General features: G+C 36.9%; 1 protein-coding gene across 1 annotated transcript in view; it reads left to right on the top strand.

The window, feature by feature from the left end:
• LOC124722666 overlaps nucleotides 1–17,226 on the top strand; it is a 509,646-nt gene that overhangs the window by 303,109 nt on the left and 189,311 nt on the right. The window contains exon 5 of the mRNA XM_047247811.1: nucleotides 16,077–16,342. Coding sequence (XP_047103767.1) covers nucleotides 16,077–16,342 — 266 coding nt within the window. The remainder of the gene's footprint in view (nucleotides 1–16,076; nucleotides 16,343–17,226) is intronic.

Genomic DNA, 17,226 nt, shown 5'->3' with positions numbered 1-17,226 from the left:
GTTATTCCTAGAAATGAATATTGATCTGTACTTAATGTGAGGCTTGTTTATTGCAGTGAGGACAAAAGTACATAGCCGCTGACATTTTGGCATCACAGGTAGCACTTCAGTCAGTAGTGTTGTTTGGATTGACTCCACATATATAGCAGAAAAAAAGATATTTAAAAGCATCTGCACAGATATGTAGAGTAAACATGAGTTAGTTCCAAGTATGTTTTTAAGGCTGTATCCTCACCAATGGCCATAGTCTATTATTTTACATTTTCAGGAATAGAATGTTTCTTTGTGTGATCTGCTTTATTTTGAAAGTTGAATTTATTGTAAGCAGATGTGACAATGTATCACTGTTTCAGAGAGGTAGTGATAAGCATGCCACTTAAAAATTGGCAGGTATCTGTACTTCTTTCATGGCCATAGTAATGAAATATTCCATGTGGGTCAACCCATATGAAGTGATCCAGTAAGGCTTGCTTGACCATGTTTAAATATTGTGATTTTTTTACATGTAATTACCTGTAATTGAAATGTTCAAAACAGTTTAAAAAAATTAACTTGCACCATTACTGAATGGCAGCCATTTCTATTTGTGAGTGCACGATGGTTCTTCAATTTGGAGACATTAGCATTAATTTGAATATCTCTGCAATGGGTTAAGTCATAACATTGCAACATTGTTTATTACCCAAATTACCCTAAATTCAGAAATAACCAGACGGAATTACCTCCTAAGTTTGGTACTGAAAATTTAGAAAATCCACATTTCAGATGTTAAAATAACAACCAAGGAGTGATTTATCAGAGTACCTTTTTTTCTCTAGTTAAATATCATAAATTAGTAGCCTTATATAGAGCAAGAACACCAACAAATATTTCCTGAATATTTTTATTAATTTTTGAAATTTAAAAAATCTTTATTTTTTGTAAAGTTTAGGGATAATTGCCTCTGAAGGAACTGATTATAAAAATTTTATTTTTGTACATATTGTACACCTACATGATAGCAAAGTGCTGTAAAAATTTCAACATTGATATTTGACTTTGAGCAAAGATATCAATTTTTGAAAATGATGAAATAATTCCCATTACACTACAATTGATCTTATGTTTGTTGCCCATTTACATGGTTTGTTGTTTCATTGTAGTAAAATTTAGTTGTAACCTGTGTTTTGTTAGCACTGTCCTCCTACATTTAGTTAGTATTATTTATTTTAGTAATAAAATATCAAACAATAGGAGCTCTTGCTTTGAGTCTATGTTAAAAAAATTGCCCATTTACATCTAGATTTATTTACAACTGAGTAGCACGTTATTACAAGTTTAGAATGACAAAAGAGAAATAAACATGAGAAATTTTTTACTGTTGAGAAGGCTACAGTTTTGTGCATGAGTTTAGCCCTCAAGACAGGTGTGTACAGGAGCTCAGTGGAGAGAGTTACAATTCTACAAAGGAGCCCAGTAGTCAGTGACAAGTCTGTACATAAACTGTGTACCTCCACTACATTTGCTAGTTGTGGCATTGTTGTAGTCAGTCTGTTCAGAAATGACTGTTAGAGTGGATGTACATTCTTCATTAAGAGTGTGTAATATTTTATGTGCTTTTGTCATGAGTGTAGTTTGTAATTAACTAAAATAACATTAAAATATAATAATACATAAATTTGAAAGACTAATTCGAATTCAATAAAATGAATGAACAGTGCTCTGTTGGACATATAGTAAGTCTTGTGTCACATAACAGTTTATGGTTCAGTTTCAAAAAAATTAAGAAATGTTAATGACTTTGGTGAAGATAGGCAAACTTTGTTTAAATTATGAGTTGGTTCATCTGTATCATCAGTTTGTGAATATCGCGAGAAAAAATATATTCTCAATTACAGTCACATTTTTGGAAAAAATGCTCTGATCCATCCAAAGTTCATAAAAAGCCAGTTATTAAAGGTTTGAGGGAAATAAAACTTGATCATTTGTCCTTGTTTAGTGCTAGTAAAACAGGTTCCCGAGTGAAACTTCATGTGATTCCTGGAAATTCCCTGTGCCCAAATTGTTATCAAAGAATATTTATCATGAATACAGGACCAGAATCATGTAACCTTGTTAGTGACATTTATATTCCTAATTAAAAAGCCATTAGCAAATTTGATTTAGCTTACTCTAATTTAGAGGTCGCCTGCTTTGAAAAATAAGAAAATTGAGTAGTGGAAAAACAAAAGCAGCTGTTGAAAGCAAGGTACAATGAATTTCAGACAAAATTAGAAAAGACTTAGAATCATGCTTTAATAATGCAGATACCAACAGTGTTTCTAAAAAAGAAGGAAACCTGCCTCCAGAATCACCTGACACTGAATATTTGAGCCTAATTGAGAAATTAAAATGTAAGTGTTCAGTGACACATAAAGAGGAAAAAGTTAAAATTTTAATTTGCTCACTGACTTGTGGTCAACAGAAAAAAAATAGTTCATGAGTTCATCGTTTCTGATCATTTGGTTTGGCTAAGCCGAAAATTAGTGAAAGGGCAAGGCATTCTACCAGTTTTAGGAGAGAAGGAAGGAGTAGGTGTAAGTGAAGAAACAATTGAAAAGATCCAGCAGTTTTTTGAAAGTGATAAAAAACAGTAGAATGTGACCAGATAGCAAAGGTAACAAAAGACTGCTATAAATGGAGCCAAAGTAACAAAGCAGAAATGACCAGTACTGTCAAATTTAAATGAATGTTATGTAGCTTTCAAAAATGCTCATCGTGAATGCAAAATTTGAAGGTCAAAATTTTGTGACTGTCATCCTAAGTTGCGTATTTTGGCCGGCACCTCAGGAAAACAATGAGTATGGGTTTGCGTATATTATCTGAATGTGAAACTGATGACTGCGAGTGCAAGACTCAGCGATGTTAACTACAAAGAGTTACTAGATTTAATGGTCTGTGACACTAACAGTTATGACCGCATGACAAGTTTGCCTGATAAATGCCGTGGTAAAGGAACTTCCCTTGATTTGTTTAATGAGTCTGAGGAGGAAATGACCAACAGTGTTACCTTCAAACAGTGGGTCACAACCAACAGGGCTGAAACAATAACAGTGGTAAAATGTCAGGAAGAGAACTTTGAATCTTTAATTGATAACTTATAAAATCTCAGAAATCACCACTATCCAAAGTAAATTTTTTTAATGACAAAAAAGCAAAACTTTATGAAACTAAATCCATAGTCGTAGCTGATTTTGCAGAAAACTTTACATTTGTGGTTCAAAATGAAATACAAGGGTAACAGTGGGTCAATGACTAGGCACACAGTGCATCCATTTGTTCTGTACTTCGAAAATGAGAAAGACAAAGTTTGCAGTTCTTCAATTGCATTGTAACTGAAGAGTTGAAGCACAACACTTTGTTTGTCCATGTATTTCAAAAGTATGTAAAAAATTACATAAAAGAAAAATAAAGTTGCTCTAGGTTGAGAAGCTCGTATACTTTACAGATGGAAGTGGTAGTCAATACAAGTACAAAAAGAATTTTTCAAAGCTGTGCAACCACAAAGTAGACTGCGGATTGGAGGCTGAATGGCACTTTTTTTGCCTCTTGCCATTGTAAAAATGCAAGCGATGGAGTAGCAGGTACAACAAAATGTGAAGTGAGTAAAGCCAGCCTGCTGAGAAAGACAACAGACCAAATTCTTACAATAGAGGACATGTAAGCCTTTTGCAAGGTTAATATTAAAGGCATCACTTATTTACTCATCAAGAAGGAAGAGGTAGCACTTCATATCAAAACAACACTTTAACCCCAATTTGAAAACAGCGTATCAATAAAAGAAACAAAGTAATTCCACAAATTCCTTGGCATTGCAGGAAAAACTTAGTTTGATGCTATGTAACATCAGAAACCAAATTTTACAAGGATCATTGTGTCAGTAAAATTTTATCTATCTTAAACACTGAATGACGTGGTAGCGTGTGTGTATGATGGACAGTGGTGGCTTGCACAGGTTGAAAGAATAAATATGGAAAATGGTGATGTTTTTGTGCATTTTTGTCACTCTTCTGATCCAAGAATGTCATTCAAGAAATCTACCGTTGACTAAGTTTGGATACCAATGAAAAATATATTAAGGAAGTTTTCAGTGCTTGAACTAACCACAGCAACTGGGAGGTCTTATTCTATGTCACAAAAGCTGTCCGAAGAAATAATCACCACTAGAATTTAGAAGCACTATATCTCGAAAATATATTAATTGAAAATATTTATTTCAAATTTGTCACAATAATAAAAATGTTTAGCTCAGTAATTTTTTGAACTTTTGCAAATAATTTAGGACCTTAACTTTAATAATAATTGATTACTAGTCAGTATCACATATGAGTTAGGCAACAGTAATAACACCAATTGTAGTGTAATGTGAATTATTTCCTCATTTTCAAAAATTCGTATCTTTGTTCACAGTCAGGTATCAATGTTGGAGTTTTTACAGTACTTTGCTATCATATAGGTGTACAAAATGTACAAAAATCGAATGTTATATTCAGTCCCACCAGAGATAACTAGCCCCAAACTTTACCAAAAAAAAAAAAAAAAAAAAAACTAAGGAAACATTTGCCAGTGTTCTTGCTTGTCATAAGGCTAGCAGTGTATGATATCTAACTAGAGAAAAAAATATACTCTGACAAACCATTCCTTGGTTGTTGTTTTTGGCCCTAGAAAGTGGATTTTCCAAATTTTCAATACCAAACTTTGGAGGTAATTTTGACTGGTTACTTTTGAATGTAGGGTATTGTGGGTAATAAACAATGTGTAGAGGAGACTTTCCTAAAAACAGTCATGTCAGTTGCAATGCTATGCCCTAACCCAGTGCAGATATTCAGATAAATGCTACTGTCTCTAAATTGAAAAACCATTGTGCACTTACAAATAAAAATGGCCACCATTCAGTAAGTGTGCAAAGTAAAAATTTTTTTGAATACTGTTTTGAACTTCTCAATTACACGGTAATCACACATAAAAACCAAAATATTTAAAAATGGCCAAGCAGCCAACTTCATTTTTGTTGGATCACTTCACTTGGATTGACCCATGTAACAAGTTTTTTCATATCTGTTCTAAGAGTGTGTCTGAAATTTTTGAAAGATGAGTGAGATTCATGTTACCCGCTAGGTTAGCCAAGAGCGTTAATGTGCTGCTTCCTGGACTCGGGTAGGCGTGCCGGCCCTGGATCAAATCCGCGCGGCGGATTAACGACGAGGGCCGGTGTTCTGGCCAGCCTGGATTTTGTTTTTAGGTGGTTTTCCACATCCCCCTAGGTGAATACCGGGCTGGTCCCCACGTCCCGCCTCAGTTACACGCCTCACAGACATCTGAAACACATTCGCACTCCTTCATGATTTACACTAGACACAGACAGCTGGGGTACACTGATTCCATCCCGAGGAGTACGGGTTGGCAGCAGGAAGGGCATCCGGCCACCACTTTGAATTTACCATGCCAAATCCGATTTTAACAGTTCCGACCCTGCGCAAACTGCGGGACAAAAGTTCAAGTGAAAGAAGAACAGTGAGATTCATGTTAAATTTTTCATTTAGTAATTCTTTTCTTGTTAATTTTCTGGAGTTTCATATAAAGTTCCAATTCTGTTTGTATAAGATTACAGTGTCTTTTGTAGAATTCCTTTCAGTTGTGTTGTATCATTGAAAATTGATCTTACACTGCTGTCCCAGATGTACTAGACTTTTATTGATGTCCCAGTATATTGTTGTTGTTGTTGTGGTCTTCAGTCCTGAGACTGGTTTGATGCAGCTCTCCGTGCTACTCTATCCTGTGCAAGCTTTTTCATCTCCCAGTACCTACTGCAACCTACATCCTTCTGAATCTGCGTAGTGTATTCATCTCTTGGTCTCCCTCTACGATTTTTACCCTCCACGCTGCCCTCCAATACTAAATTGGTGATCCCTTGATGCCTCAGAACATGTCCTACCAACCGATCCCTTCTTCTGGTCAAGTTGTGCCACAAACTTCTCCTCTCCCCAATCCTATTCAATACTTCCTCATTAGTTATGTGATCTACCCATCTAATCTTCAGCATTCTTCTGTAGCACCACATTTCGAAAGCTTCTATTCTCTTCTTGTCCAAACTATTTATCGTCCATGTTTCACTTCCATACATGGCTACACTCCATACGAATACTTTCAGAAATGACTTCCTGACACTTAAATCAATACTGGATGTTAACAAATTTCTCTTCTTCAGAAACGCCTTCCTTGCCATTGCCAGCCTACATTTTATATCCTCTCTACTTCGACCATCATCAGTTATTTTGCTCCCCAAATAGCAAAACTCCTTTACTACTTTAAGTACCTCATTTCCTAATCTAATTCCCTCAGCATCACCCGACTTAATTAGACTACATTTCATTATCCTTGTTTTGCTTTTGTTGATGTTCATCTTATATCCTCCTTTCAAGACACTGTCCATTCCATTCAACTGCTCTTCCAAGTCCTTTGCTGTCTCTGACAGAATTACAATGTCATCGGCGAACCTCAAAGTTTTTATTTCTTCTCCATGAATTTTAATACCTACCCCGAATTTTTCTTTTGTTTCCTTTACTGCTTGCTCAATATACAGATTGAACAACATCGGGGGAGAGGCTACAACCCTGTCTTACTCCCTTCCCAACCACTGCTTCCCTTTCATGTCCCTCGACTCTCATAACTGCCATCTGGTTTCTGTACAAATTGTAAATAGCCTTTCGCTCCCTGTATTTTACCCCTGCCACCCTTAGAATTTGAAAGAGGGTATTCCAGTCAACATTGTCAAAAGTTTTCTCTAAGTCTACAAATGCTAGAATGTAGGTTTTCCTTTCCTTAATCTTTCTTCTAAGATAAGTCGTAAGGTCAGTATTGCCTCACGTGTTCCAGTGTTTCTACGGAATCCAAACTGATCTTCCCCGAGGTTGGCTTCTACTAGTTTTTCCATTCGTCTGTAAAGAATTCGTGTTAGTATTTTGCAGCTGTGACTTATTAAGCTGATAGTTCAGTAATTTTCACATCTGTCAACACCTGCTTTCTTTGGGATTGGAATTATTATATTCTTCTTGAAGTCTGATGGTATTTCGCCTGTTTCATACATCTTGCTCACCAAATGGTAGAGTTTTGTCAGGACTGGCTCTCCCACGGCCGTCAGTAGTTCCAATGGAATATTGTCTACTCCGGGGGCCTTGTTTCGACTCAGGTCTTTCAGTGCTCTGTCAAACTCTTCACGCAGTATCGTATCTCCCATTTCATCTTCATCTACATCCTCTTCCATTTCCATAATATTGTCCTCAAGTACATCGCCCTTGTATAGAACCTCTATATACTCCTTCCACCTTTCTGCTTTCCCTTCTTTGCTTAGAACTGGGTTTCCATCTGAGCTCTTGATATTCATACAAGTCGTTCTCTTATCTCCAAAGGTCTCTTTAATTTTCCTGTAGGCGGTATCTATCTTACCCCTAGTGAGATAGGCCTTACATTTGTCCTCTAGCCATCCCTGCTTAGCCATTTTGCACTTCCTGTCGATCTCATTTTTGAGACGTTTGTATTCCTTTTTGCCTGTTTCACTTACTGCATTTTTATATTTTCTCCTTTCATCAATTAAATTCAATATTTCTTCTGTTACCCAAGGATTTCTACTAGCCCTCGTCTTTTTACCTACTTGATCCTCTGCTGCCTTCACTACTTCATCCCTCAAAGCTACCCATTCTTCTTCTACTGTATTTATTTCCCCCATTCCTGTCAATTGCTCCCTTATGCTCTCCCTGAATCTCTGTACAACCTCTGGTTCTTTTAGTTTATCCAGGTCCCATCTCCTTAAATTCCCACCTTTTTGCAGTTTCTTCAGTTTTAATCTACAGGTCATAACCAATAGATTGTGGTCAGAGTCCACATCTGCCCCTGGAAATGTCTTACAATTTAAAACCTGGTTCCTAAATCTCTGTCTTACCATTATATAATCTATCTGATACCTTTTAGTATCTCCAGGGTTCTTCCATGTATACAACCTTCTTTCATGATTCTTAAACCAAGTGTTAGTTATGATTATGTTGTGCTCTGTGCAAAATTCTACCAGGTGGCTTCCTCTTTCATTTCTGTCCCCCAATCCATATTCACCTACTATGTTTCCTTCTCTCCCTTTTCCTACACTCGAATTCCAGTCACCTATGACTATTAAATTTTCGTCTCCCTTCACAATCTGAATAATTTCTTTTATTTCATCATACATTTCTTCAATTTCTTCGTCATCTGCAGAGCTAGTTGGCATATAAACTTGTACTACTGTAGTAGGTGTGGGCTTCGTGTCTATCTTGGCCACAATAATGCGTTCACTATGCTGTTTGTAGTAGCTTACCCGCATTCCTATTTTCCTATTCATTATTAAACCTACTCCTGCATTACCCCTATTTGATTTTGTGTTTATAACCCTGTAGTCACCTGACCAGAAGTCTTGTTCCTCCTGCCACGGAACTTCACTAATTCCCACTATATTTAACTTCAACCTGTCCATTTCCCTTTTTAAATTTTCTAACCTACCTGCCCGATTAAATTAGGTGGATATAAAGCAAAATATTACTGCACAGTTGAAGTAATTTTACCTATTCAAAACAATTTCTCTAACAAGCTGACCAGGTCCCATATTGATGCCTGCGTGGTGTCTGGTGTTCACTATGCCATCTGTTCCTTTTGTGGCCATTTTTGGAGGTGGTATTCATCTCCAGGTGTTCTGTCAGCAAAAGTCTAGGATAATTTCTACCATTCAGAAAGTTGTAATGGGTTATTGATTGTTAAGAAATGGGACAGATGGAAATGTAAGGACACAAGATTAGCAGAGTCTGGGGGTTTGGGAAAGCATCCCACAGAATCTGTTAATATTTTTCTCATTTGGTTGTTGTCTGGGTATATATTATCATGTTAGAGGAACATTTTAGGGCGAGTTACATTTTTTTGCAGTATTTCATGGACAAGTTGTTGTCCTAGATTATATGAATGCGAATCATTTGCTTTGGGATTTACATATTCGTGCGTCACATTTGTAATGCTGTGCTAATCGTACATAGAGAGCCTTGCTTTGTCACCAATTCAGGACTGAACCAGGCAAGAATGGGAAGGAAATGGACATGTGCTTCAGAAAACATGCCTTGTAAAGAATTTCCTATGGTCCACTCTTTCTGAGTAAGATTCTAGTCTAGTGCTTTAACCATTGTTACACATCATTTGATGCAGTCTCATTGGGACATCTCTGTTCAGAAATTCAGTCATTCTAGCGCTGTGCAGACAGTGAAACCAACTGCTCGCAAGTGCTGCTCTGTGTTTATGGTGTTAATGGCAGATCAAGAATTTACAGTCCATGTTGATGTACAGGTTGATACGGGATTACTTGTTGATGAACTGCCTTATTCCATAACGGCAGGGAGTAATAATGTGTGACTTGTACAAGCTTGACAGAAATAACGCAGTCATCTTGTCAGTCAAGTCTAATGGGTTCATCCACAATCAAGAACCAAGAGCCCTCTTGCATCATGTACTCTAACATACTGTGCAAGCTCCTGGTATCACTGTTCTGTTTATTGGAAAAGTTGTTGCCAGTGTGATGAACTGACCTACTTACTTCCCAACAACAGTAGTAGGGCTTCTACATACAGTCCAAGTTCTCCAAAACACTTTCTAATAATCTCTGCACTTTCAGTCTTGATGTTGACATGAATATAATTAGATGACTAATCAGTTTCTGCATTTCTTGCATCACTGATTTTTGAGGAAGACAGGCTTCCATGTTGTGACACTTGCTTTGTGACATGATGACAGTTTTCAGTGATCACGATTGGTTGATTGTCTTGTGTGTGCCATTCGTTTTATATCCGAGTGTATTTCCACCAAATGTGACTGCTGTCTTCTATAGCACCCTCACAGCTACATAGTTTTTTCAAATGCCCAACCACCTGAGAAAAAAATCTGTGTTCTTAATAGTCAACTGGAGAAAGTATGTTGTAAGGTACTCCTCTCTGTGTGTCTTTCCACTCTGCATAAATTTTCTCCTGTCTCTGTTCTTGTTCTTTTATCAGCTTGTCTAACAGAAATATTGACAGATGAATAGATTATCAGGTTAGATATTATTGTTAGCAGAAGGTAAAAGCTACACAGTGCTGAAGCTGTAAATAAGTGACTAATATAGCTGGCTTTTTATCAAAGTGCCTCAAGTGTGACAGGTCACTTGATGCTCATGTAATGTTCATACTTCTTTCTGTCTCCGTAATTTCATTTCCTTGCCCAGTCTTCCAGTTTCCATTGTTGCTATTCTCAAAGTACGTATTTCTCGTTTTGTGATGTACATATGTACTTTAATTTTTGTATGTTTGTTACTTTCTCATTCCCAGAATACCTTTCCGTTGGCCCATTCTATTTATCATGCTCTTATTTCTTGTTATTATTAACTTAACCCATTGAGACACTGACTGAAATGTATCAAAAGTAGATCAATTAACTATGTGTTATCTTGTGACAACTTGCTTTCTGTATTTGTTATGCACACAAATTATAGTCAAGTTTAACTACTTAAAATAGGAGGTAAAACATTCTATACAATCTCAAAATTCTTCCTCCTCCTCCCTGCTCTCTTTTAATTATCTTGTTTCATTTACTTACCAGTTTTAGCCCTTTGCATATATGTTGCATTTATTTTTTAAAAGTGTGTGACAACTGCCCTTGTGTACTTCAGTCACATTGAATTGCTCTAATCTTATCATCTTCCATTCCACACAGGATGGTACTTGACCATTCCTTTTACTATATTTCTGTTGCATTAATATGCTTGTGTGCTTGCATTTGGCACCTTTTCATTCTTGGCTGGTGGTCCTAATTTCTTATTATGTATTGCTCTAAGGTTTACTATTGTGGAGTACCTATAGTCCAGAGGTGATCATGCTAAACATTCATTTTATACAACCATAGAAGAAATAGACAGTGAGACAGTGCTCATCTGCATAGTATCTTTCGTGTAGTCACTCATCATGTAATCCAAATGAATGTGATACCCAACATCCAAGATGATTGCTAATCAGCATGCTAACTCTGTATTGTTGAACACATTTCAGGTAGAGAGATCTTTTCTTGGCGTAGCTGATACTGCATTTGTCCATTCACCACTCCAACAGCAGATAGGAAACTTTCAGGCAGACAGTGGCATACCTTAAGTGCTGCTCCAGAATTGTGTCAACACATGCAGTGGAGTCGTGCGTTCTATCAGTACCATTTGGATGCATACCAGTCATTTTGTGCTTAAGTTGTGTGATGTAACTGTAGTTTTCAGTTCTTCAGCTGTGATCCAAACATTTCCTATAGTACCACTTTAGCTGACACAGACTGATGCAACAAGCGAGTCCAAAACTCCATGCCCAGGTAATATAGTCTCATCTGTTGTCAAAAAGACATGATGATCTCTCATCCATCATTTGTTTTGCCAGGCAGTGATAGACTTTTATTCAATGGACATGCACACGTTAATACAATATTGCATTGCCTGTGTTGTTCTGATTATGATCCAAAATTCCTTTGGACATGCATGCTTGTCAGAATAATACAGGCACTGCAATATTGTATTTATTTGCCGATACCAGGCAGGTGACTTTCAGGTACAATGTGTAACCTATGCAGGAATATACATAATGGATGTACAAGTACAGGTTGTAGTCACATGGTTGATGACATATGGAATTTTGGGTCTGTCCATGAGTCATGCACGGATAGCCAAATGGTAAGGCGACTGCTCGTGATAAGTGGGAAATCTGGGTTCGAGTCCAGGCCCAGCACAGATTTTCATTCCCATCATTCCATTCTACAGCTGATACTTTTGCCTATTTGCAGTTGTGAATTCATTTAATGCACACATTAATGTTGCATAATCCAGTTATTTGCGAGTCATACTGTGGTTTGTGATTTCTGTTGCATTCGTATTATTTACGTACTTTCTTCACAGTGTTGCAGTTTTCATAGACAATAAGGAATTTCTCTCGATTTTGTACGTCAGCTCAGTGACCAAAAAAGAGTAAAAATTGTTTCAATCTATATGATGTGTAAGAGAATACTATTGCTGTTCTGGCTCGACAACCCACAGTCTGCTTTTGTCCTTGTCAGGTAGGCTTGTTCACAATGTTCTTCCTTTGCTCCTAGTATCTGAAGATCGTGGGTCACCTGGCCTTTCCATGTTATTTTTAGTCTGTCTAAATGACTTCATCCTTCGCAGTGGTTCTTTAACACTTCTCTCAATCTTGAGCCCTCCTTTCCTTTATAGATATGGCTGGCCCAACTCACTCTCCTTGCCTTGGCCTCTGCAATAACATCTGGTTATACTTGTGTATCTCTCCAAGTTCTCTGTTCTTTCTACTTCGCCATTCTCCTCTCTCACAGATCGGTCAAAATGTCTTCCACAAGATTGTATTTTCAAAAACTTGTATCTTTCTCTCTGTTTACTTATCTATTCTGCATATTTCTGCCCCATATCGTAACACTGGTCTGATTACATTTTATGTATCCTTATTTTAGCTTCGCTTGAAAAAATATGAATGTCTGTAATTTGTTGAATGAATGTGACACTTTGGATATAGGATTGATCCTTGCTTCTGTTTGTTGTTTCTTAACATGTCTGTTGTTTACGAGTGTAAAACACCAGATGTGCAAATTGTAGAGCTGTGTCACAAATATCTGGATGCTGCTGCACTCTGAAACACATTAAATCCTGAACTACAAATGTTTAGAGTAAAGTCTTACATTCTGAGGGCCCAGGTTGACAATTAGTAACTATTTCCTGTTCTTGTTAACACTACAGCAAAAATCTTGTGCTTCTGCTATCAGTTTTATTGTGTTGGTTTACACATTGGTGAGAAAGTTGTACTGGCTATTTAGTGAAAACACAGGCAGGTTTTTAAAGATGCAGACTGAGATAAGATTCCACTGATATTGCTTTGTAGCTATGGTTTCTTGTGACAATCTTCATCAGCACTTACTGTGTTGGTTGTTAAGGTACTGTACTCACATTTGGCAGGAGCAGAGTTTGACTACTTGTTTGGCTTGATGGATTTAGATTTTCTGTGCTTTACATGAACCGATAGAGTTGAATGCTGGTATGATTCCTTTGAAAAAGAACACAACGGATTGCTTTCCCGATCCAACTTGAGCTTTTATTCTGTGTCTAATAAACTTCTCATTGATGGGACTTCTAAACCATAATTTATCTTCCTTCCTACTTCAGTGCCTGGCAGTTTTGATCACTGAGAACTTCTCAGTTTATAAGTTTTTGTGTATACTGTTAATACCTCCGACATTGTTGTCTCAATTTGTGTAGCTAACAGATCCACTATCTTCATAACAATTGGACCAACTTACTGCACTCCAGCTAACTGCCATTAGATTTTAACAACAAGTATTGCAACTTACTGGTCAATGTGGACTTCTTTTATGCTTATACAACTCACTGGCATTACTTGTGCAACCATGATAATTTGTACCCCAATGATATGATGGTACCTCAGGGATACTTATGTGGAATAGTAACGTCTGTGTGCAGTAACAAGAAGGTGGCTCAGGATTATAAAACTGCTTGCATATTTTGTTTTGTAGTACTGAGGTGGTGGATATTTTGCACCACTGGTATCAGTTTATCCACTGTATACAAATTTGTCCCTGTTGTCTTTATATTGGTGACTATGAAACATGAATGTGATAGTAGCAGCTTTAATAAAATTGACTGGTTGACTGTAGATGCTGTAACTGAAGGTTACATGATTTGATGAGATTGTGTTTCATACTAGTTGTCCTATAAAATAGCTGTGATAAAATTTGCTGTGTTCTTGATTTCTGCCCATCGTGTGTGGGATTGTCTGTAGCCATCATGCAGTATATGGAGGAACATTGACGGCGTGGTGGTATTATTTTTCTCCTTCCAGTTCCTTTTCTGGATGGTCTGGGGGATAAACGACTGTTCGTAAGCCTCTGTGTAAGCCCTAATTCATTTTATGTTTTGTGCTTACTGTAGTGTCCCACTTTTTGAAGGTCTTTGAGAACTTCTTCAATGCTTCCACACATCATAAACAAACCCATAATGAAACACACAGTTCTTATCTAAATTTTCCCTGCCATTTCCTTCATTGCAATTTGATTAGTGACCCAGATAGTCAAACAGTGCCCAAGAATCGGCTGTTTTAAAATTTCATTAACAATTTCTTTCAAAGAGGAATCACGCTTCCTTTGGATTGTTTGAATGAATCTGCTTGGAAAGTACTGTCTCTCAGATGTGAAAGCTATCTCTAATTTCTTATTATTATATGTGCTAATAACTCAGTATTTTTCTTCTGCTTAGTGCCACATGAAAAATGGTGCCACCATTTATCTTTTGTTGAAGGAATTCTCTCTCTTTTGTGCTTGTTACTTTTTTGATTTTTATGCATTTCTATTGTAATGATTGGAAAAACTTCATTGTTGTATGTTTTAAGTGGCTTGTGGTATTTAAAAGATTCCAGTAATATTTTGTGGTATGACAGTAAAATTTATATGCATTGCATTCCCATAGTTGATCATCATTACATTTGTGGTTTGTCAAGTTAATGCGAATTTTACCCCCATAATTTAACTTTAATTTAACTTAAGGGAAAGGGATTTTCAAATGGGAGTGTAATACTTAGTGTACTTTCAATTTGAGGTGTTTTTGTGTTTCTATGAGATACAATGTCTGATGAGTGGAATGTCATTTCAGGAGCATTCGAATTAAAATGAGACAGGCGGAAAAGTAGTAAGTAAACTGTTAATAATTTCAAAAATAATCTCCATAATTGTTAATAAGTTTATCCCATTGTAAGACAAGACAGTCAATGCCTTCACAGGAAAATGTTTGTGGGTGCCTACAGAACCACATTTCTACCCATGTGTGCTCCTCTTTGTCTGAAGTAAATCAGTGGGCGCAAATGTGTGTGTTCATGGCTCCAAAAATATGGAAATTGCATAGGGGGAGAGTAATACTGTATAGAGGATGTGTAAAGGCTTCTAAGCGAAAATTCTGCAGCATCGTTGGAACAAGAGGCACGCCAGCTCTGGCAAAATCATTATGATATTTTTCTTTGACTGCAAGGACCTACTGCTCATTGACTTCCTGCAACATGGCACCACAGTTAACGCACAGCAGAACGTGAACACTTTGCAAAAATTAAAGCACACCATCAGGTCCAAAGGCCCTGGAATGTTGACGGACAGCATCATTCTGTTGTAGAATAATCCCCATCCACATGCTGCAAAGGTTGTTTTGTCTGCGCTGCAAAAGTTTCACTGGGGAGTCCTTATATGTCGTCCACACAGTGCCTCTCTCTCCCCATGTGACATTCACATTTTTGGTTCCCTGAATAAAGACATTTGTGGCCATCAATTTGCTTCAGATGAAGTAGTGCATGCCAGGGTAAAATTGTGGTTCTATAAGTAATTGCAAACATTTTTCTATGAAGACATTGAGCACCTTGTCTCACAGTTGGACAAATGTATTAACAGTTATGGCAATTACGTCTGAAATAATAAAGTTTACTTACATTTTTCGATCTGTCTCATACTCATTTATCTATAATTGTAGATGTTTGAGTAAGAATATTGAAAATGTTTTGAAAGATGAGAAAGCAAAAGCTTCACAGACCACTTCAGTTATTTGCTTAAATTTATTCAAACAATTTAACTATTTGTGTTTATAATGAACTATGTATCTGAAATTGGAAAGCTCTTTCACATGAATAAAAGTTGGTTTTTGACTATACTAACAGAAAATAACACCAATGTCTAGGAAATTAAAATATAGTGTTTTCTGTCTATAGATTGGTTTCTAATAGTTGAGGAAATATGTATGTACTTATTTGCATGCTGAAGTGCATCATACTTTAGTGATTAATTGTATAAAAGTGAGAAATATTTTGTGTAGAAGTAAAGTGGAGGCATAGGTTTCAAGAAGTTTTGCACCTACTTTACATGTTAAATTTATTAGGACAAATGCTGACTACAATAAACTTACATTGGTAAAAAATGCTTTGTCTTTGTGATAGGTGTGGATAGCAGTAACAAGGACATCAGTAAATCGAGAAGCAGATCATCATCTTCTTCATCATCTTCATCTGCCTCCTCATCAGAAAGTGAAGATACGCAGAGTGAGCAGAGTAAAACAGCAGTTGAAAGAAAATTTTCAAATATGAGACGAAATATCCGTGAAGTGATGAGTGAAAGTCAACTTGATGAAGAGACTTTAGCAGCTCAACGCCAGGAAATGGAGAGGTTACGGAGAGTACAAGAACAGCAGCGTATTATTAGAGAGGTAATTATTTTTGCATTACTTACTTACATATTTATTACAATGTTTATTAACCCTCTTTTTTTTGTACCTCACAGGTTACAAAGAATTTCAGTTTTTACTGTCTGCATTTGCAGAAGCTTTCTGTCACCATTGGCATTCACCACTTCAGCCTCATGCGAGTTACATCTTCTTCGATCTTCTACAGTTGTCTTAATCCTGGACCCCCCTCCCCTCTTCGTTAGTTTTGTGCAAACTCTTTTCTATTGTCACTTAATAGATGGGCTACCACTCCTACTCTTACAGTGCTCTCAACCTCCATTTCCCCAGCCGAGCCAGTGAGTGTACCGAGGTAGCTGGATTTGGTGATCTGCCCATTGGCGTATCATTAAATTTGATGATATACTTCTGCTTGTTCTTGCTGATTACCAGTCTTTATATTTTCTGCAATTACCTCAGCTGCTTTTTTCTTCAGTTCTTATAACCACTCATTATGCTGCAAATTTAGTTTTTTGGGGGAGGCTATCAAACCATTCATGGATAGCATGGTAGTCAGTTGCATACGTTGCATGAGGCAGTTTGTGATGGTGAACTGACATCCTTCATACATGAGTGAAGATACACAACAAATAGCAACAAACTGCTAACACATTGAAAAATAAACTCCCATCAGATTTCCTGTCACAGAATCCCTTTATTTCTGGTATGTACTACTAGCAAAACAGTATAAAGCATTACTATCAACAAACTCTGCACGTTCTGCTCTAGGAACAGCAGCAAATCATATACTGTAGACTTTCATGGCCTTTGCCTACGTGAAATTGGTATTCTTGTAATTAGGCATTGGTGTAAGCCATCTTTTGTGCTTAATGGTGGATCTCATACTGCAGCAGATATCGTCAGAGGTT

This window comes from Schistocerca piceifrons, chromosome X (assembly GCF_021461385.2).
Source record: "Schistocerca piceifrons isolate TAMUIC-IGC-003096 chromosome X, iqSchPice1.1, whole genome shotgun sequence".
NCBI lineage: Eukaryota > Metazoa > Arthropoda > Insecta > Orthoptera > Acrididae > Schistocerca > Schistocerca piceifrons.
This window is presented reverse-complemented; position numbering and strand designations above follow the sequence as displayed.